This window comes from Jaculus jaculus, chromosome 3 (assembly GCF_020740685.1).
Source record: "Jaculus jaculus isolate mJacJac1 chromosome 3, mJacJac1.mat.Y.cur, whole genome shotgun sequence".
Classification (NCBI taxonomy): domain Eukaryota; kingdom Metazoa; phylum Chordata; class Mammalia; order Rodentia; family Dipodidae; genus Jaculus; species Jaculus jaculus.
The window spans coordinates 10,877,614-10,901,311 of NC_059104.1; the positions used below are offsets into that span (position 1 = coordinate 10,877,614).

Consider the following 23,698-nt stretch of genomic DNA (forward strand, 5'->3'; position numbering starts at 1 on the left):
CCTGAGCCTATTGGAGAAAAATCTAGGTCAATTACTGTTTATTACAGGTCAGAAACCTCTGGAGGATTCTAGCCTTTCCTTATCTGCGCTCCCTCAGGGAGTCCTTCCACTCCCTTCTGAGACCCCAGGCAGCTGAAGTCAAGACTATCTGGCTAAACCAGCTGCCCATCTATGGGACTCACATAAAAATTCCCAACCTGAGTCTTGAGGAGAGCTTCTCAAGCCCCCTTTCCCATTCTAGGCAAGAGCTCTGCCAGCCTTCCTTCATTTAAGTTTGTGGCTTCTCAAACCCTGTCTTGGCTACTTGGTCAAAAGCTACATCTTCCTTTCTCCTTCCCCTTTCCACCCCCTTCCCCTTCCTTCCCTCCCTCCTTCCTTCCTTCCTTCCTTCCTTCCTTCCTTCCTTCCTTCCTTCCTTCCTTCCTTCCTTCCTTCCTTTCTTCCTTCCTTTCTTCCTTCCTTCCTTCCTTCCTTCCTTCCTTCCTTCCTTCCTTCCTTCCTCCCTCTCTCCTTTCCTCCCTTCCTGCCTGCCTTTCTTCCTTAAGTTCCTTTTATCTAAAAGCTCTTCATTCATAAAGCCCTAAGTAATAATAATCTCTATGAATCTTTATCCTCTGGTCTGTAGATTTCATTCTTTCAATTCATAAGGCAAGGGTTGGAGGGATTGCTTAGTGGTTAAGGTGTTTGCCTGCAAAGCCAAAGGACCCAGGTTTTATTCCCCAAGACCCACGTTAGCCAGATGCACAAGGGTACACACACATCTGGAATTAATTTGCAGTGGCTGGAGGCCCTGGCATGCTCATTCTCAATCTCTCTCTCTTTCTCTCTCTCTCATTCTCTCTTTCTCTCTCCCCCTCTTTCTCTGTCAAATAAATAAAATAAAATAAAAAAGGCAAGATTCCAGAGACACCCCAAAATTATCTGTGTGTTGGCATACCATATCAGTGCATTGGCAAGGAATCTCAAAATTCCTGTTTTATTACCACATCTAGAATTTCTTTGCCCTGAGTTATGCCAGATTCCTTTTCCCAGGGAACATAACAAATACTCATCAATATACACAAAACAAACACAAACCTATCGTTCTGCTCCAAGGAAGACTGAGAGGCACTCACTGTCCTTAGGAAGGTTTCTTCCTCCAGCTCCATGGGGCTCCAAGCAGGAGAGCCAGTGATCCTTTGTGGTGGTAAATCAGTCACATTCTCATGTTTTGGCATCTCCACCACTGTCCACACTATGAATAGTGCTGTCCTCTGTCATCTGACTTTATTAAGAGCTCTCAACACCCACATGGCAAACTTTCCACACCTCAGGCTCAGTCATCAGACTAGGCTTATTTTCAATATCAACTTTGTTGAGATGGCTTGGGTTAAGTAGTACCCTGCCTTAAGGCTGGAATTTATTTATTTTTAATTTTTCATTGATAGCTTCCATAATTAAGGACAATAAACCATGGTAATTCCTTCCCCTCCCACTTTCCTTTTGCAACTCCATTCTCCATCCTATCCCCTCCTCTCCCCCTCTCTCATTCATTCTCTCTTTCATTTTGACATCATCATCTTTTCCTCCTTTTAAAGTGGCCTTATGTAGGTAGTGTCAGCACTGTGAGCTCATGGATATCCAGGCCATTTTGTGTCTGGAAGAGTGCATCGTAAGCAATTGTACCTTTCCTTTGGCTCTTACATTCTTTCTGCCACCTCTTTTGCAATGGACCCTGAGCCTTGGCAGGTGTGATAGAGATGTTTCAGTGTTGAATACTCCTCTATCACTTCTTCTCAGCACTATGGTGCCTTCTGAGTCATCCCAGAGGTCACTGCCATCTGCAAAGAGAAGCTTCTCTAACTAAATGTGAGAGTAGCCTTAATACATGGGTATGATCATTAACAGAAATGCTTAATGGGCAGTTTGGTGATCATAGTACATAGATTTAGCCAGACACCAGCAGATGTTACATTCCTAGGGCTCATGACTTTCCCATCACAGGTTTTCAGTATCAGGCATGTATTCCCTCTTGTGGAGTGGGCCTCCAGTCCAACTAGAGAGCAGTTGGTTTCCCCCATAACAGACATGTCACTATTGCTCCTTTGTCCTGGCTGGCAAAATTTTAGGCTTGCAGTGTCCACTGTTGAGCATTTCCACTGGTGATTTCTCTCTCTCTCATTAAGCTGCATGCAGAATGGCTTCTTCCAGCTTTCTGTCAGCTGGTCTACATGAAGGAGGTTTTCAGCCCAGCTCCAGCAGGATTTCTCAGTGGCCTTGCAGCCCAAGTATGTGGAGTCTTCAGAAATAGTGTCTTACCATCTATCCCTGGTGGGAAAGAAAGGTCCTCAGCAATGGCCTATAATGTTTTGGAGGGATCAGGGACCTCCTTGGCCAAAAACTCACTGGAAGATATCCCATCCCTGGCACTGAAAATTGTCTAGTAATAATCTATGGCTTCTTGGTGTGCCATTGTCCAAAAAAGTAGGTTTCCATATGACTTATTCTTAGATTTTGATTAGCCCTCCCCCCTTTTATTTTTACTCAATCTCTTCCCCTGACCTCACTTAGGCCTTCCCACCTCCATTGATCTCTTTTTCTAGGTACATATATACAACACCATCCTATTAAGTACCCCCTCCCTCCCTTTCTATTCCCTTTATATCCCCTTTCTAGCTTACTTGCCTCTGCTTCTGAGTTTTATTCCAAAGTAATATGGAAATCCAATCACTTGTAGCAAGGATCCACATATAAGAGAGAACATGCACCATTTGGTTTTCTGGGCCTGGAGAAATTTACTATGCATGCAGAAAAATATAAAATGTGTCTTCTATTAGCCATATCATAAGGATTTTCGAAAATGTACTAAGTGTCCCCAACAGAACACTAGAAACTTTCCCTCCTTTCAGGCTCAGTACAGGAGTCCAGTTTTCTCTACATAGCAAAGCAACTCCACCTCTGAGATCCATCCAGAGTCAACTCTGCTATCCCAGCACACGTCCATAAACCCAGCACATGGAAGACAGAGACAAAGGAATTGCTACAAGTTTCTAGCTAGGCTGGTTAGACCCTGTCCCCAAAGAGGAAAAGTAATCAATAAAAAAATGAAAAAAGGCTCAATGTTAATCATCTGGGAACCGCTTGTGAGCAAGACAATTAGTTCCCTACTACACCCCTTCTCCCATTATCTTACACTTACTGGCCATTTTACTTATACTAAGCTCCTTCCATAGCTACTAAATTGTGGAAAATGCTTTCAATGGCCATGGGGTGGTGACCTATGTTGCGGTGTATAGATCACTTGGTGGTATAGAAACAGGTGTCAAACACGATCTCATCTCTCACTTGAGGTATAATTGAAAAAGAATTGATTTCAGAAGAGCTAAATAAACTCAGACCATCAATGAATCTATAGGAAGAAATGCATCTCCATTTACAGAATCCTCTATCTCCATTCTCTCTGGTCTCCATCCTTTTTTATTTTTTTCTGAGAAGAAGAGTGAAAGATTGACTTGGGACTGGTGCTGAAAACTGATGTCTGTGCATGGCATATGAAAATCTCACAGGGGAAACCCCTAGGGAACAATGATGTAATTTCATTTGAATTAGTCAGCAGTGCTCTGGCGCTGGCTACCTTGAAGTGGTAGTATCTACGTGAACAGACGCATCACACACAAAAATGTCCCAGGAATATGGGTGCCCTAAGAAGCAAGCTACTTTACTCCAGCTGTCCTTCCCACACGAATGGTCTCTAAACTGCTTATGAAATAAGTCAGAAGATCTATTGATTTGGAAGAATAAACATCCCACTTTTACTAATACCAATTCTATCTTATCCTTCATCATGTCTGTTTGCATGTGTTTGCTAGACACAAGAGAATAGGGCATAGGAAGGATCTACAAATACAAAGACGTGTATGAAAGGCTACATGCTTCTGATGAGAAAAAGATGGATCAGGTGATGAATAAAACTCATTTTCTTTTCCCAGACCGTGGTTTTGTACCTGCCTCCCAATGCTAACTTCAGCATGCTAAAACGGAAGCAGAGTTCCAGGGTGGAAGCCCAGCCAGTTGCTGACTTTGGTCCTGATGAATCTCTGTCGGACAATGCTGACATACTCTGGATTAACAAACCAGTAAGTCACGTTGTGAATTCTGGAGAAACACATGCTAGTATAAAGGAAATTTGCTTCATAAATTCAAAATGTATATATGTGCCTTTGACTTGGAATAATCTGTTTGAGCTGCACGGCTCTATGAATGAGACAGGGAGTCTGGAAATTGGGAAGGAATCAAAAGGAAGGGTGAGGGGCTGCTGAAGTTACTCACATGGTTGTCAGCTTCCCTTCCCTGCGGTCCTGCTCTGGACATTGTTCTCACATAGCACACTGGAAGGATGATCCCACTTCCTAGGCTGGCCCATGATGAGCCACTATTAACTGATGTCATCTTCTTGAAATTCTCACCATGCATGAACCTGTGAGATATTAAGCACATGTTCTGAGTCATGAGCTTTTTGTCAAAGCAAAAACTAATGAGATAATCAATGATGTTGCAGTCAGGTTCACATTGCTGGTAGAAATCACCCAACCAAGAGCAGCTTGTGGGGGGGGGGGAAGGTTTATTTTGGCTTACAGGCTTGAGGGGGAAGCTCCATAATGGCAGGAAAAACGATGGCATGAGCAGAGGGTGGACATCACCCCCTTGCCAACATAAGGTAGACAACAGGAGAGAGTGTGCCAAACACTGGCAAGGGGAAACTGGCTAAAATACCCAAAAGCCTTCCCCCAATAATACACTGCCTCCAGGAGGCTTTAATTTCCAATTGCCATCAGCTGGGGACCTAGCATCCAGAACACCTAAGTTTATGGGGGACACCTGAATCAAACCACCACAGATGGTGATTCCACAGAACTCGGTCACCTCTGCTGAGTTAAGTCAAAGAGGTTGTGAGAAGAGCTGCCAAGCCAGAAACTGTGGCACTCTAGAAGGCACAGTGACTAGAACTAAGCCAGATGTTATAGATGTATCCATAGAGGCACTCACAAATTATAAATTATAAATGTTATGATTCTTCAAGCTCAAAGCAGATTTGTCGTGAACTAGCCGATCTTTTGCAACTCTTGGTAATTAGATCCTTTATGTTGAAAGTCCAGATAGGAACAAATATGATAATACTTACTGAGCGGTTTCCAAACTGCAGGAAAAGTACATCAATCTTTAAAATAAGTTGAATCATAAATGTATAGTGTGGTAAAGAATTACTGGCACTGTGTCTTCATGAAAATATTGTACTGGTCAAGCAAATGTTAGAATCCACTCAACACAGTGCACGTGTCTGAAAGGTCTAAAAGTACTGAAGTATCTCTCATCTTCAGAACTTGCTAGTTTGCATGGTTATAGTAGCTATCTGCTACCGAATAAAAAGATTTTTCACGAATAAATTGACATGACCATATATACCCAATAGTCAAGAAGAAACACTTGCGCTATTTTTAAAAGTTTTATGCTAAATATTTAACTAGCAATATGAATTCTGTGAAGTCAGCATGAAGATTAAAACAAGCATTGTCTCCCTAAGTGTTACTTTTTGTAATAAAAGATTGTATCTGAGGGAATATATTGAACACACAGATGTAAACATACATACATGTATATCTTAAATTCTTAATTTGGAATTAATTAAAATCTCCAGAGAGTGAATATGTGGCTAGAATTGCTTAGAAACTTAATTTATTTTAAACTTTGAGGAGATTATGGGCTTTTAACAGTGATTTTTCCTTAACAATGAAAACATTCAGAGAGGATTTTAAAATAGTTTTGTCATATTTTTTATACATGGAGATTGTGTACCATAAAAATAAAAAGAAAGCCCTATGTATATATAAGAAATGCTATGTATCAATTCATTTTAGAAATCATTTATTACTTGCTATGATAAGCAATTGTCTAGGAAGTTAGTAGGAAAGTTATAGTAAATAGAATATGGCGTCCAATTATAGGAGCCGTAATACAAGGGAACAAACTCAAGTCATGACTCATTAAGAGTAAATTGCCATCATATAATTCAACACAAACAGAATTTTCATACAAAGTGGTCTTGCACCTTGCAAATCAACTTCAAACCTTGGGTTTGGCTCGTACCATGGCAGGAGTTTTGTGTGTGCATGTGGAAAAATAAGCTGCTTTGAGAATCAGATGCTATAAAATGTGTGAAAACTCTGAGCAGACCACACCCACTTGGCAGATGCTGGTTTCCTCCTTCCTTACCTCCTCACACGGGTGAACTGTCCGAGCCTTAGCATCGTGTTTCCCAAATCCTAGCAGGCCTAACTCAAGTTAAAGTTGCTGGCTTGTGGGGTCACACAGTAACCCTGGCCCCTCTTGCAGTGGGTCCATTCTCTGCTGCGTATCTGTGCCATCATCAGCGTCATCTCGGTCTGCATGAACACGCCCATGACCTTCGAGCACTACCCTCCCCTTCAGTACGTGACGTTCACTTTGGATACTTTATTGATGTTCCTCTACACGGCAGAGATGATAGCAAAAATGCACATCCGGGGCATTGTCAGGGTGAGTACTTTCCAAGTTGTTTAAATTAATAAATGTACATCCGGGCCATCGTCAGGGTAAGCATGTCCATATTGTTTAAATTAATAAATCACATGTGTTGAACATCTTAATCACTTCAGTAATACCCTCATATTAATCTTCATAAAATAATGCAGTTTAATTTAATTCCGTTTAATTTGTGGTATGTATGTGTGTGCAGTGTGTGTGGTGCGTTTGTGTGTGTGGCATATGCACGTGTGTGTAGATGCACACCCCTTGTGTGCACATATGCAGAAGGCTATGGAAGACTTCTGGTGTACCTTTCATTCACTCTTCCACATGATTTCCCTGAGACAACTATTTTATCTTTATTTTTGTTTACTTTCAAGTGATAAAGATAAAAGAGTTCTGGAGAGAGAGAGAGAGAGAGAGAAGAACGGAGAGGGAGAGAGTGAATGGGTGCACTAGGGTCTCTAGCTGCTATATATATATATAAAATCCAGATGCATGTGACACTGTGCATCTGGCTTTATATGGGTATGTGGGTACTGGGAAATCAAACCATGGTCATTAGGCTTTACCTTAACCTCTAAGCCATCTCCCCAGCTCCTCTGTTTTGTTTTTTTCTTAGACTGGCTGACCAGGGAGCTCCAGTGATCTTTCTGTCTCTACTCCTTTCCCCACTGGGGTCACAGAGATGTATAGCCATGTCAAGCTTTTCTTAGATGGATGATATAGGTTGAAGTTAGGTCCTCATGCATGAACAGTGAGAACCCTTCCCTGCTGAGCCAATTCCAGCACCCATTATTTATTAAGATTAAAACATTCTTTTCAGAAGGGGCATTCCAGAAGTTGATAGAAATATGTTGAATACTTATACATAAACTTATATGAAAGCTTATACATAATAATATTAAAAGTGATATTTAAAAATTAATTACATTTTATATGGTACAAAGCCATAGGGTAGCTAGAAGGAATCTAGGATCAAGCATCTTCAGTCTGCTGTCCACAGGCCACACATATCCCAGGACAACTATGGATGCAGCCCAGCCCATTGTAGATTAAGATATCATGTCACAATAAGAAAAAAAGTTTGCCACCTCTGATAACTGGTCAAAATGCAGTGTTCATGAGCCCAGGGTGGGGCTTATCATATCTGCTGTGGATAAGCCCACAGTCCGATACAATGATGGCCCAGAGGAGGCACTTGAATACTGACCACAGGATAAATGTCACATGATAATGCCTGATCTTGGTGATCTTTAGCAGAATGATGTTATCTTGAGGAGCTGTGAAAACTAAAAGGATAAAATAAATGATGTGAGAGGCACTGGAATCTGAACTGTATGGAAAAGGATGTACAGCATGTAGTTAGCACCCTTGTATGACCAAAATTAAATAAATAAATAAAATTCTATCAGCTTTGAAAGAAAGAAAATAGAAAAGATTTCTACCACAGTTGGTTTTATTGAGTCAGAACTCATACAAGCTTCACACAACATACTGGATTATTATGTTTTAAAATATTTTTTAAAGCAACTTCAAATACAGGAATTCTTAGTCCTTACAAAAAGGTGATATTTTTAAATATCACTTTTAATATTATTATTTATAAGTTTTCATATAAGTTTATGTATTAGTATTCATGACATGGCTACACATCTCTGTGACCCCAGTGCTGAAAGGAGTAGAGACAGAAAGATCACTGGCGCTCCCTGGTCAGCCAGTCTAAGAAACATATTTTCCCATTTCATCTAACCATTGGGAGAAATGTGCCTGTTTCATGAAGCATTCTGCATTCTAAATTTAGCTGATTGCTTCCTAATTGTGTCACTTAATTATTTTTTATAAACTCCATATTCCCAAAATTGTTCTATATTTTCACCATCATTGGATTTGACACCTACATGGTCACCACAAGCTCTTTCAGAGAATAGTCAACAATCTGCTCTGTGGGAAATAGCAATTCAGCATAATTTTAACTTGCATTTCTCTTTTGGGAGCAAGATTGGATGTAATTCTATGCATCTGAGAACATATCTATGATTTGCCTACCTATGTGACCCAGACTGACTTCAAGCTTGTGATCCTCCTGCCAGCGTAGGAGGAGAGATGGTGTTCATGTCAAGTGGTTTGAGTCATTTTCAAACCCACCTTAATTGAAATTTTGTGCACTGTGAATAAGAGGAATGTTAGTCTTCACAATCATAGCTGCCTTTGGCCTGTTCATGGTTGAATTCATGCTCAGTTTTTCCTATCCCAGAGCACGGACACGCTTCCCATGTTATCAAGTCTGGGTTAGTATCGTACAGGAATGTTTTATTGTTTTCATCACATAGATTCCATACATTTTGGGCCATATATATGAAACTTCATCTCATCATGTAGTCTATCATTATTATTCTTGAAATAAAGGCTGTTAATTACATACAATATTATATACTGCTCCTCTACTAAACTTTTACCAAATCATTGCATTGTTTATAGCCATCATTATGTTACTTCTTTTGATATTTCCAAATCATCACATTATATGCAAATAAAGATAGTCTTGTATTTTGCTTTCTAATTCTTATAAATACTTGCCTGCATTTAATTGGATTGACTAATATTATGACAAAATTTTTCATACTGTTAGAGGCATGAATATCCTTGATTTAATACTTGTTTGCCTAAATCAATTCTAGTGTTTCCTCATTAAGAGGGTCTAGTGAAGGTTCAGCCATTTGGTCTGCCTTTTAGGAAGTAGAATTTTATGGTACCATTGCTGTTTGGGTCCAGATTAGTGTTTCCCACCCCTTCTATGCCCTCCCCTCCCTCCCCATCCATCCTAGTGTCTAGTCCATGAGATGCTTGCTGGATATGTAAGGTATCTTGGGTAGATTCAGGTTAGGTGTTGTAGATGAGTGAGACTATGTGTCAATTTTTTTTCTGTGATTGGGTAAGTTTACTGAGAATTAAACAATTTAATGAATTTAGGCTTGAATTATATATCAAGTTAATGAAATAAGAATTATTTTCTTACTGATTTCCTTATATTAAATTTAATATTTCCTTATGAATTTTATTATTTCTTCATTATTTTCCTTATTAAGTTAAACTAAATTATTTTAACTTAGATAACTTAAGTTTCATCAATAATTACTTTTCTCCTATAAAAGAAATGATTTCCTAATATTTTATCATCTTTTTTATTTGTTTGTTTGTTTGTTTTTCAAGGTAGGGTTTTGCTGTAGCCCAGGCTAAGCTGGAATTCACTGTATAGTCTCAGGGTGGCTTCAAACTCAGGACGATCCTCCTACCTCTGCCTCCTGAGTGCTGGGATTAAAGGTGTGCACCACCATGCCCAGCTAATCATCTTTATTAATCTGAAACAAGCCTCAATATATTACAGTAAATTTTATTCTGGCTTAATGTACCATTTAATTAGATTTCATATTATTTCCTTACTTTAAATTCTATGTCAGCGTTTGAAATGGTTTCTGCACGTTGTGAACTTCTGTGCTCTGAGGTCATCTGAATACTATGCCCTCTAAACATTTGGTCCTAGTGCTTTCCAAGTGGGGCTCCCTTTACAGTATCTCCTACTTCCTTCTTGGATTGCTGTGTTTACACTGATTTGATCTATTGGAATATGTTTTGTGTAGTATGTTTACTTGGGACATTACTCAGTATTTAGATTGTTTCATTTATTAATATGATTGTTTAAACTAATTTTAATTTCCTTGACTTGATAAGTATTTTGTCAAAAATTAAATATTCTTTGTTATTTTGCTCACAGATTCTTTTGGCTAGGATAGCTGGCAGTGTTATTTGTTTGGTTGATCCCATTTTGTTTGGCATGAGTCAGTTGGTTTACATATTCATTGGTTTTGAAAGAATTAGCTCATTTGTTTTTAATTCATTAATTTTACTTTTATATTTATTTGTTTCTTTCTCTGCTTTGGTTTGCTTTGTTGATCTATTTGTAGCTTCTTGAAGGTACTTGTCTCATTCAAATTTCTTGAAACTTTTAGGTAAGGTACTTTATTGACTTGTGGCATAAAATGTTAGTGCTGAAAATGTTCTTTGTTTAAACTTCTAAGTTATTTGATCTTTTTCTTTTCTGAATTCCCTCTATGTGTTAGTCAGTAATTCTGTGACAGCATATTTTTTTCTTTGATTGCTAAGGACATGGTTTATAAGGCACATCATTTGCTATTTATTTATTCCTTTATCTATTATTCATCAAGGTTTCTTTTATATTCTCATTATACTGGGGACCTATATTTCCATTGTAGGTTTCCATCATTTTCTTGAATGTGATTGCTTTCATTTTCATTTTCATGATAGATCTAAGTCACTCTACCTTACTCTTTCTGGTTTGGGGCCTGTTTATATATGTACTATATATGTGTGCATGTTTATATGTATGTGGGCACAACCCTGTGTACAGGTGTGTATGTGCCTGTTGAAGCCAGAGGCCAATGTTGGGTGTCTTCCTCTCAGCTGTTCTCCACTTTACCTTTTGGGACAGGGTCCCCTGCTGAACCTACAACTCTACAGCTCACTGAATCAACTAGACTACCTTGCCAGCAAGCCAACTCACCTCTCAAAATGATGAACTTTTCACTTATTTTAAATTATTTCTTTTTTAAAAAAAATATTTTTTGTTCATTTTTTATTTATTTATTTGAGAGTGACAGACACAGAGAGAAAGACAGATAAAGGGAGAGAGAGAGAATGGGCGAGCCAGGGCTTCCAGCCACTGCAAATGAACTCCAGATGCGTGCGCCCCCTTGTGCATCTGGCTAACGTGGGACCTGGGGAACCGAGCCTCGAACCGGGGTCCTTAGGCTTCACAGGCAAGCACTTAGCTGCTAAGCCATCTCTCCAGCCCTTAAATTATTTCTTGAATACCTTTCTTGCCTGTTTGTTATTATTATGTAGAGTCCAATTTTCTGCTGTCTTATTTTAGATATTATTATTAGTAATAATTATTATCAGATTTTTAAAAATCTCCCCTGGTCATTTTGATGTATTCCAATTTTCATCGGCTTATATACTTATTCTTTGCCTCTATGTTTATGCAGCATTTTAATCTATGACATACTGTAAGGGATACATCTAATCCTTTGTTTAGATCCAAGTCCATTCAAGCCAAACCGTTAGCGTGCTGCTCACTTGAAGTAGGAGGCTTCCATAGATCGACAGTAGGAGCCTCCCCACGGTTGCTACATGACGTATGAAAGAGCTTGTCTATTGTCTGCAAGCATTATTCAGACCACCTCTTCCTCCAAACAGCTGATCCATCCTCATCGATGGGCCTCACTCCCTCTGTCCTACCCAATTTGGATTCTGCCCCAGGACCTTTCCTTTACCATGACTCTTTTGTTGCCTCAAAAAGACTCTGTGTGCTTGTTAGAAGGTTGCTTTACCTTCTCTTTCACGCCTCCAGAAATATCCGCCATGCTGTATGCTTTCGTTTTCCTTTTGTGTGGCACTCACCTGAAATTTGTAGTTTACCAAGCTTCTATTCTTCCACCAGTTTTCTCATTTACCCTCAATTACTCTTTCTTGGGTTTTTACTTAGCATTGTAATGGTATTCTCTGGTAACTTCTCTGTTAGAGAATTCTATTGGTTCAGGAGAGGGTTGAGCACTTGCAATGACACTATGAATGGATTTTAGGATGACCGAATTGTCAGGGTTGGATGGAGAGAAGGGTTAGCGGTTAAGGCACTTACCTACAAAGCCAAAGGACACAGGTTCAATTCCCCAGAACATATGTAAGTCTGATGCACAAGGTGGCACATGTGTCTGGAGTTTGTTTGCAGTGGCTTGAGGTCCTGGTACACCCATATTCTCTCTCTCTCTCTCTCTCTTTCTCTCAAAGAAATAAATAAAAGTAAAACACTGAAAAAAATGTCCAGGGTCTTCCACAAAATTGCTAGCCAGGTTTACAAACCACTAGGTTTAGATTAATTTAGATGCAGAAAATCCATAGCTAGCAAAGGAGGTCAACTTGGAAGAATGCTGGTCATAAGTAAGGGCTAAAACATCCTTTCTAAAATTATAATTCTACTCCTCTGGGCATTTCTTGGCCCTGTTTTCTGTTGTGTGATCCAGTAGAGGGCCGTGGATGGCCCTGCTACTTATGTGCATGGTCATCCAGGACATAGCACCCTCTGTCCATGGTGGCTAAGTGACTTAATGTTCTTGGTGGAGTGCTTGCTGTCACCGTGTGCTGACTTCTGAACATTACAGCTTGACTGAACCAATGATATGATACTTCCATAGGTTAAAACTTTTGCTTCTTAGTTATTTATTAAGTCAGATGTCAATTTGCCATCACAAAAGTGAGAGAAAGGTACCATGGTGCTGAGAAGAAGTGACAGAGGAGTGCTCAGCACTGAATCATCTCTATCACACCTTCCATGGCTCAGGGTCCATTATGGAAGAGGTGGCGGCAAGAATGTAAGACCCAAAGGAAGGGTAGGATTCCTTACAATGAGCTCTTCCAGACACAGAATGGCCTGGATATCCATCACCTCACAGTGCCTGACACTACCTACACAAGACCAGTATAATAGGAGGAAAAGATGATGACATCAAAATAAAAGAGAGACTGATTTAGAGGGGCAGGGGATATGATGGAGAGTGGAGTTTCAAAGGGGAAAGTGGGGGGAGGGAAAGAATTACCATGGGATATTGTTTACAATTATGGAAGTTGTCAATTAAAAATATATTTTAAAAAAGAACTGTTGTGATTGTCATAGTTTAAGAATAAAAAGAACAGAGATGGGTATGATGCATAAATTACATACTAATTCCAAGGGAACAATGAATAGAAGTTTTGGTAATTTAACTTAGAAGTTTAATAAGTTCTTTAAGTTTTTTGGATCAAGTTGCTTTCAAAGTACTATGAACTAGCCATTCATATATATATATACATATATATATATATATATATATATATATATATGTATATATATATATATATATATACACATACACACACACACAATCACATATATATGGCAACATTATAAATGTTTGTGCTCTATTGTAATAACCAGGATAGTCGTGTTTTGGTAAGTTCTCATACTGTCACATAACCGTTCTTAGCATGTGGTGACTAGTGCATAAAACCTCAAGGCAAATCAGATTTATGTACTGAGCAGCAGCCATTCAGTATCTTCTGGAAGAATCCATATGGATTGATGCCCATGGGAAATCCTTCCTTTTATTTCTGAGACAACATTTTCCATGCATCAAATTATACTGGATCATATAGAGGAAAATTTCCATAATGTTACTCAGCAACCATACATAACTCTTTAAAATCATGTTTGATAATGTTATGGTACACCTAAAATATATACTTAATAATTAAGATACCATTACCTACAAACACTCAGTTTATAAAATTATGTACAACCAAATCAATCCCAGGAACTTGATTTTTATTTGCATTAGAGAAATAAACATGTAATTTGTTGAGTCTGAGAAGCCAAAACAGCAAACATACACAGTACGAAAGTTTGAAGAGTATAAAGAAATAAGGCAATTGAATATTTTTTAAATCGTCAATTTTAATCAAACTAATCACTCCAAGGTCTCCATCCATGTGAATTACAGAGATAAAATCATATGCAAAGTTTTTGCTGTAATTCTCTTTGGCAATGGTGACATGGGTTTTATATTTATATTTAGTTAATTTAAATAGGAAAACAATAATGTGTGAGGACATCTCCAACTAATTTTTACCAAATATCACTAAGTCACTAACCTCTTATCACCAACAGTGCACATGCATATTCATATGTCAAACATTTCAAGCACACCTTAGTCAATCGCTTCTATTTTGGCTGTTCTGTATGTGCCCTATAAACATGGAGCATGTTAAAATGCCGTCTACCTTATTTCACTGGATTGCTCATATCATCAGTCTTTTCCTCCACACTTCACAGATTCTTCACAAATCATAAGCTCTGCTGTTTACATTTGACTATGGGATCTTAAGTTGTCTACTGATTATTACACCATGCATCCTAATTCAGAAGTGTTCATCTGTCTGGGGATGGGGGGAAGCATACTTTAGGATTAAAGATGGCTTATGGCAAAATGGGCCTGGGTAGTAAAGTCGAGCCTGGGGTTTACATGAAAGGTTAAACTTCAGTGGATGGCCAGATCAAAGAAGGTAATGAGGCATGAATAATTTTAATTTTTATTTGTGAGTGTGTATGGTGCAGCATGTGTATGGTGTATGCATGAGGGTGTGCAGATGTGTGTGCCCTATACACGACTATGCAGATTATAGAGGGGAATATTGAGTGCCCTGCATTTCTCATCCCTGTGTTCCTTTGAGGCAGTGTGGCTCACTGAACCATGGGCTACCATTTTCCTTCAGACTGGCTGATGGGGAGCCCGAGAGAGTCTCTGGTCTCTCTACTCTACACAAGACAGGGGTTGCAGGTGGCCATGACTACATCCAGCTCTTTATGTGAGTGCTGGGAATTGAACTCATGACAAATGAGATCCTCCCAAGTCCTCATGTTTGTGTGGCAAATGCTCTTACCCCCTAAGCCATCTCCCTAGCCCCTGTAATGCACATAAATATAAATAAATAGCAATGTCAACACAAGACTTGTCCAAAAAGAACAGGAATATAGGGCTAGAGAGATTGCTCACTGCTTAAAGCACTTGCCTGCAAAGCCTAACAACCTAGGTTTGAGTCCCCAGTACCCACATAAAACCAGATGCCCAAGGTGACACAAAAGTCTAGAATTTGTTTACAATGGCTAGAGGGCCTGGCATTCCCATTCTCTCTCTCTGTCTCTGTCTCTCTCTCTCACATACACACACACCTCACATACACACACCTCTCTATTTCTCTGCATGCAAATAAATATTAATAATAATAATAAACAATAATAAATAAACAAGATTAAAATAAAAAAGAACAGAAATATAAATGCATTGTGCACTGTATCTCTGGCAGGTATTCATGGATAAGAATATTACCTCTATCGCCTGTAACGATTTGGGATTGTAGTTCATCTAGCTTCACAATGGTTTAGGGCTAAATATTTTTTGTAAATATTTATGCAGGGATACTCCACACGGGAAGAGGCAGAGCATCTGTGTTTTGTAGAAGTGTGTGCAGAATGGTTTGTGAAGCCAGAGGCTGGTAAAGCACACACTTAAGAGAGACACTGGAAAGTCTGCTTGGGGGAATACCAGAGAGGTCTTGAACAAAATTATGGGAAGACTGAGAGATGAAATAATTGGAAATCATGACAGAGTGAGGAAATTATTTCACAGAGTAGGAAGGGAGCCTCTGGGACACACAGTCATGGAGCTGCCTGGTACCTTGGAGAGCCATGAGGACTCAAAGTGACAGATGGGCTGTGCTCAGGCAGCAGCTGGTGAAGATTTGTGGCAGGGGACTGGTGGCCTCTTCTAGGAGCCTGTGTGCCCTGGAAGTTCCCACTTCATCCTCTGGCCAGTGAAGATACATGGGGCATTTTAATTCACTAGTGACTTGACCTGATTTGTTTCTGAGAAGTTCACTCTGAGGGAGGCGCACTCAATGCACTGCTGGAGAGAGGAAATTCAGCAGACGCTTCTGTCAAGAGCTGTCCTTTAAAATGACCATCAAGGCTTAGTGGTTAAGGCCTTTGCCTAAAAATCCAAAGGACCCAGGTTTTATTCCCCAGGACCCATGTTAGCCAGATGCACAAGGGGACGCAAGCATCTGGAGTTCGTTTGCAGTGGCTAGAGGCCCTGGCATGCCCACTCTCTCTCTCTCTTTCTCCCTCACTCCCTCTTTCTCTGTCAAATAAATAAATTAATTAAAATAAAATAAAATTACCATCACAAGATTAAGTTTGTTTGAAGAATTTTGCATCTGCTATAATAGCTCCCAAATTTAAAGGTGCCTGCCCATAAGTTCCTATTCCCTGATAAATATTTCTAATTGCCTATCTGCATCCCTAATTGTTCTACTTAGAATATATATATATATATATATATATATATATATATATATATATACACACACACACATACATACATCTGAGTTGCTAGCAAGAATTTCATGCATTGCAGACTGAATTCTTCAAACAATTCTCACTTGTCTACTTTTTCATCTGGCAATAGATCTCAGTAAAAGTAGCATGCATCCTTTGAGCATTGTGGAGGTAATAAATAATAATGCTAAGAACCAGTGACAGATGGGCCCAGAAGTGGGGACAATAAATCATATGCTCACAAAATTACCAGTGCATATCATTTTGTGACTGCAAAATATATCCCTCTAAATGTATTTGGTGTCTCTGCTTATTAAATATTTGCAAGGCACTTTTGATTACTTTGGTGTACTGGATAATTTATTGGCAGCCTTTAACTGTTTACCTTTGTACCAGCTTGCAGCAGGTGGTGAATTTCTCATCACCTCCCCCATCAGCATGCAGATTTTAGCTCATAGCTGCTGTACCCTCTGCTCTCTATTTTTGTTGATACTGCACACCAAAATCTTTAGTTTCATGTTTGAGGCATTCAAATGTCTCCTGTCATTCATGAGTGCTGAGTTCTAGTTACATATTTTGGAAGGAGTAGAGAGACATAGTTTGCTAATTTAAATACTTACAACCATGAAAATTAATGAAGCAGGATTCTAAAGGATTTAGATTGTAGAGACAAATTATGGTATGGCCTTTGCAAAGGAGTAGTTGCAGAAAGGTTGGTTGTTTGATGTGTCAGACACAAAACATAATTTGAGATACCCAAGTCTGCATTGTATTTATAAAAATTATTTTAGGTTTGTGGATCAGGGATATGGCTCAGTTGGAGAGAGTACTTACCTAGCATGCATGAACAGTTGGGTTCAAGTCCCAGCACCACAGTAACTGGGTGCAGGGACCCAAACCTGCAGCTTGAAGGGAGACAGGAGGAACAGAAAGGAAAGGTCATCCTTGGCTGCATAGCGAGCTTGAGGCCAGCTTGGGCTATATAAGAATCTGCCTTCAAAAATTTTAAGTGTGTTAAAACTTACTAACATTTGTTTATATTATTATTTATAATATATACATTATTGTTTATATTAGTATTATAATTTCAGTTCCCAGAAGATCAATTTTATTTACAATTTCATTGCCTTGGAAAACTTTGAAAATCTTGCCCAACTTTTTTTTTTTTTTTGCTCACTTCTGCTTAATCAGACACTATTAAATGAGAAACTATGCAAGTCCTTTTGATAATTTTATCTGTAGTCTTTCATGTTCACAATGGAGGAGCCTTAACTTTATATTAACTTGAAAAATATTACATTTTCTCTTTTGCCAGAAGGGATAATTTCTTAGAAGCAATATTGATAGTTCAGCAAATGGATAGCTAACTCCACTCGTTCCACACATTATTCATGTCTTGCTGTGTGTGTCATCATCTAAGCAAGGCTCCTAAAAGAGAGCGAGTGAGTCGATCTGATCATCGAGAGTTGGCTGTACGTCACAAACTGTGCTAGGTGGTGGAACAACCCCTAGATTATTGGATTGAAAGTCTCAAGTTACACTAATTGTTACAGTCCGGTTCGCATTGCTGGTAGAAATCACCCAACCAAGAGCAGCTTCTGGGAAAAAGAGATTTATTTTGGCTTACAGGCTTGAGGGGAAGCTCCCCGATGGCAGGGGAAAACGATGGCATGAGCAGAGGGTGGACATCACCCCCTGACCAACATAAGGTGGACAATAGCAACAGGAGAGTGTGCCAAACACTGGCATGGGGAAACTGGCTATAAAGCCCATAAGCCTGCCCCCAACAATACACTCCCTCCAGGAGATGTTAATTCCCGAATCTCCATCAGCTGGGAACCAAGCAGTCAGAACACCTAAGTTTATAGGGGACACCTGAGTCAAACCACCACACTAGTGCTCCAAACAAACTCGAAATTCACCAGAGGGTGTTGTCTTGTTTTAGTTTCATTTATTTATTTTCTTTTTGAATTTTCATGCTTTGTTATGTGTGTCTGTGTGTAGGCAGGTCCATGTTGCATGAGTGCTTGTGCATGTGTGTACGTGCATGTGGAAGCCGGAAGTTCACATGAGGTTTCTTTGTCAATCACCGCGCCCCCGCCCTTGCCGTTTGCTGAAGCAAGATCTCTTACTGAACCTGGAGTTCATCATTTTACTTGTAGCAGCCAGACAGTAAGTCCCAAGGATCCTCCTGTCTCAGTCTCCCCAGTTCTAAGATTATAGGAGTGCACACATGGTTTTTATATGGGTGCTGGAGATGTGAATTTAGGTCCTCAGTCTTGTACACCAAGCACTTTACCCACTGACCTCAGTTTAAGGTTCGATTCCCCAGAACCCACGTTAGCCAGATGCACAAGGGGGCGCACATGTCTGGAGTTCGTTTGCAGTGGCTGGAGGCCCTGGCGTGCCCATTCTACCTCTCCCTCTATCTCCCTCTTTCTATCTCGGTCTGTCTCTCTCAAATAAATAAATAAAAATGAACATTTTTTTTTTTTAAATCCCAGTTTATTATAGCACGTATTGGAACTTCAGAATGAACTCCTTGTAAAAGGTGGAAATAGCACATCTAATCTTTCTTTAACATACGTAATTTGATTAAGGTTAAAGGCAACAAATACTTTCTCTGAAAAATTAAGGTAAATATCTTCAATTTTACTTCACCTCAGTTAAATTCCTGGCTACTTTTCCCACTGGTGTTCATGGGTCAAGCAATTTTCAAGGCTCTGTATTGATTGTTGTGCATTCTGGTTCTTGGAGAAACGGCTGGCATAGGACCCGTGCAGTTCATTATAGGATAAAAACTCTGTTCCCAAAAGAAAAGGATTTGCATGGCTAAGAGAACAAAAGGTTATTTCCTTTTAACTTTTGGCCTCAAAGTTCTGCATTTCCTAATGTTTCATCAGCCATTTGCCTAATAAACAATGTCATTTAAAATGCTAAAAGTAACCTTTCTAAGAGTCTGTCCTACTGCAATACAAAAAACTGTGAATGGTTTTTATTGAATCAACACTTCAATGTTTCTTCCACAGAATTTTAAAATATATTTCCATCTTGCCTGACAGTGCTCTATGAAATTTATTTTTAGGGAGATAATTCCTATGTGAAAGATCGCTGGTGCGTTTTTGATGGATTTATGGTCTTTTGCCTTTGGGTTTCACTCGTGTTACAGGTAATTAAATATTTATAAATCAAAATTAGATATTTTTAAGTCGTAAGGGGTGTTTCCCACTTTGGGCATTGTTTTGCATTGAAAGCTCAATCTGAAACATTAAAGAATACCTATCAAATGTGATTGTAATTTCCTACAATATAGTTTATTTTAAAGATCTGTGAGTAGAAGTCTACAGGTAGCATTTCAATTATTGATATTGCATTTGGAATTGTTTTTCAGAAATTGGAAATCAGTACTAAATGACATTACTTCTTATGTATGTTATAAGAAATATATTAAAAAACAAAAATATAGCATGACTTTTATGTATTTGTAAAATCATTACTTGAATGAAAAATAAAAATTGTAGTCATTTGTTTTACTAAGTCATTAATAACATGCTTAAGATTATATTGAAAGGGCTGGAGAGATGGCGTAGCGGTTAAGCGCTTGCCTGTGAAGCCTAAGGACCCTGGTTCGAGGCTCGGTTCCCCAGGTCCCACGTTAGCCAGATGCACAAGGGGGCGCACGCGTCTGGAGTTCGTTTGCAGAGGCTGGAAGCCCTGGCGCGCCCATTCTCTCTCTCTCCCTCTATCTGTCTTTCTCTCTGTGTCTGTCGCTCTCAAATAAATAAATAAATAATTTAAAAAAAAGATTATATTGAAATAAATATTGGTCAAGACAAAATACTGCTCTGTAAACACAAATACTTTATCAGGATAAATAAAAAAGCATGTATGAAAATATTAACAAAATGGATGTTATTAGAAAATAGTACTCAGTCTCATACATTCTTTTACTATTTCTTTTATATTTAACTTAGCTAAAGTCTGTGTTCAGACCTAATTTGATTTGTTTTTTTTATTTGATTTTTAAGAAATGCCTTTGACTGTTAGTAAGATGATATAGGTCAGGTCACTTTTCATCTGTTCCTTAAAAATTCTTAATTAAACTCAGCCATCTTGTGAAAGCATTATAATGTTTGTTGATAACCTGACTTTCTTGATTTTTATGAAGTTTTCCTCTCCAACAACCTAATTTCATCTAGTATACTAATGGGTCATTTACTACTTAATAACTACTGTGTTGGCAAGCAAACACATTTTGCCTCTGCCAGAAACACATGGTTTTTTGATTTTTCTTTTTTGACCTTAGTAACTTAACATTCTTTACTCTTATGTTTTAGATGTTCAAATGCTTAAACCAAAGAGCATTATTGGTGAGAAGCACTTAACAACTTATTCTGTGTTCTAAGTTGGCAATTTCTTTTTTTTTTAATAAAACTGTCCCTAAAGAATTAGAGAAATGAAGATTAATGACATTTTAGTTACATTATGTATTTTTTTTTCTTAAGGTTATTTATATCTTCAAAATGTGCTCTTTGTTAGAAAACAAAGCAGGGCTAAAACTCAAGGCAGTGAGTGTAAGCCACTGTCTATAAACAATGACCGTGAGCAATGCTAAGGGAGAATATATGCTTGTTTCCCACCACTTATTCTACAGGTATTTGAAATTGCTGACATTGTGGATCAGATGTCACCTTGGGGTATGCTGCGGATACCACGTCCACTGATTATGATCCGAGCATTCCGGATTTATTTCCGCTTTGAACTGCCAAGGACCAGAATTACAAATATTTTAAAGTAAGCACAATTTGTTTCATAAGTGAAGGGGTAAGGTTTATGAAATTCTGGGTATATTTTATCTATTTTACCTACCTTTTCTTCCCCACTAGGCGATCAGGAGAACAAATATGGAGTGTTTCGATTTTCCTACTTTTCTTTCTGCTTCTTTATGGAATTTTAGGAGTTCAGATGTTTGGAACATTTACCTATCACTGTGTAGTGAATGACACAAAGCCAGGGTAAGTTTGTTGGCTACATTTTAAATCTAGACGGTTAAGAAGAATATTCCTATAACTGTAGTGAGACAAACCTGTCAATTAAAACACAGAGTTCCTATATTCTGTGTTATATATCTATGGATTCCCCAGCACAGAGTTGTCCAATCTTAGGGTAAATAATTCATACAAGCAGATTGAAAACTATTATCTAGTAGAATAGAAGAGGAAAGAACAAAGTTCACTTTTTGAAACTTGGGGTGTTCGCATGGTACCAACAACACTGCTTCAGCCCTTCATGTTATGGAAAAGGTAGTCCCTATTCTTTTTTAAAATATTTTATTTATTTATTAGAGAGAGAGAGAAAGAGGCAGATAGAGTGTAAAATACAGAATTGGCACGCCAGGGCTGTCAACCACTGCAGACAAACTCGAGATGCATGATCCACCTTGTGTATCTGACTCACATGGGTCCTGAAGAATCAAACCTGGGTCTCTAGACTTTGCAGGTAAGCACCTTAACCACTAAGCCATCTAACCAGCCCGAAGGTCCCCGTTCTTACAGTTAATAATTCTGGTCATTCTCTCCCAAAAACAGTTGTACCACAAGTTGTTTTATAGCATCATCTCTACATGAAACACTGTCATTTCTTGCACTCATATATTGTGGAGTTGGTGAGTAAGATACAAGGTGTGAATGTGAATGAGCTTTAGGGAGCCTGCCTCTTCTACTTGATAATCATTGCTAACCCCAGGCATCAGGAGTGTGCTGATGGGAGGGGAGAGCTGAGTGCATTGCTGGACTCTAGATCTACCTGACCTACAAGTGTCCTTGCACTGTTGAGTAGACATCAGAAATTGGGATTCCAAATTTATCCCATAGATGTACCTGACATATTGTTTTCTCCTTTAAAAAAATTATTTATATATCGATTTACCTATCTACTTGAGAGAAACAGGCAAGGGGAGAGAGAGAGAGAGAGAGAGAGAGAGAGAGAGAGAGAGAGAGAGAGAGGAGAGAAGGAAATGGTGGGGCCTCCAGCCACTGAAAACATACTCACTCCAGATACATGCACCAACCTATGCATTTGACTTAATTGGATACTGGGGAATTGAACCTGGGTCCTTAGACTTCACAGGCAAGCACCTTAACTGATAAGCCCTCTATTCAACCCCCTCCATTATTTTAATAGTGTGACATTGATGTAAAATTGACATGCCATTTTCCTTTCATGTTTGATGGAATTCATAGGTGAAACTCTTGGGCCTGATATATATGTATGTATGTATGTATGTATATGTATGTGTATATATATATATATATATATATATATGTATATGTATGTACGTATATGTATATATATGTGTGTGTGTGTGTGTTTTCAGAATAAGAGAATTTTGAAAAGTATTTCAGTATACAATTTATTTCATTTCATTTATTTATTTAAGAGAGAGAGAGACAGATAGATATAAAGAAACAATGGACACCATGGTCTCCAGCCACTGCAAACAAACTCCAGACACATGTGCCTCCTTCTGCATGTGGCTTATGTGGGTCGTGAGTAATCAAACCAGGATCCTTAGGCTGTGCAAGCAAACACCTTAACTGCTAAGCCATTTCCCCTGTACCTGTAAAATTTAGCCTCATAAGATATATTAAGAATCATTTTTTATAATTAAACTCTTCATTGGTATGTTATTATCAGAGGGAATTATTAGAGAATAATAAATTTATACAATCAAAAATTCACATTTTCTTTTATTATCCAGTAAAAACATTGTATGGACACATCATGTGTTGGTACCATAATTTCCTCCTCCCTGCCATCATTCTGATGAGGGCCCTTGTCAGTGGGATTGCTGGTATTTCTCCTGAGGTTGTGGCTTAGAGATATGACAGCATCAGTCAGTCATTGTAATTGGGGAGGGGATGCCTCTGGACTTTCCCTTCTACTCTTTGGTTCTTAGAATCTTTCTACCCCCTTTTCTGCAGAATTTCCTGAGTCGTGGTGGGTGGGCTTTAAGTCTACTTTAGTGTTGAGCTCTCAGCGGCTTCTGGATCTCTTCTTTGGTACATGTTGAGTGTCCTCAGTGTCTGTCCCCATCACCCTGGTGCTGGTTGTCAGGCTGTCCATGGAAGCAGCGCTCTTGCTCATCCACCA

At 38.8% G+C, this 23,698-nt stretch overlaps 1 protein-coding gene across 2 annotated transcripts in view; it reads left to right on the forward strand.

The window, feature by feature from the left end:
• The window catches only part of Nalcn (sodium leak channel, non-selective), a 332,253-nt gene that overhangs the window by 20,498 nt on the left and 288,057 nt on the right, over window positions 1-23,698 (forward strand). For both annotated transcript variants that reach the window (XM_045146251.1, XM_045146252.1), the window contains exons 2-6: window positions 3,969-4,115; window positions 6,370-6,552; window positions 19,632-19,715; window positions 21,201-21,340; window positions 21,433-21,561. In XM_045146251.1, the coding sequence (XP_045002186.1) occupies window positions 3,969-4,115; window positions 6,370-6,552; window positions 19,632-19,715; window positions 21,201-21,340; window positions 21,433-21,561 (683 nt within the window). The remainder of the gene's footprint in view (window positions 1-3,968; window positions 4,116-6,369; window positions 6,553-19,631; window positions 19,716-21,200; window positions 21,341-21,432; window positions 21,562-23,698) is intronic.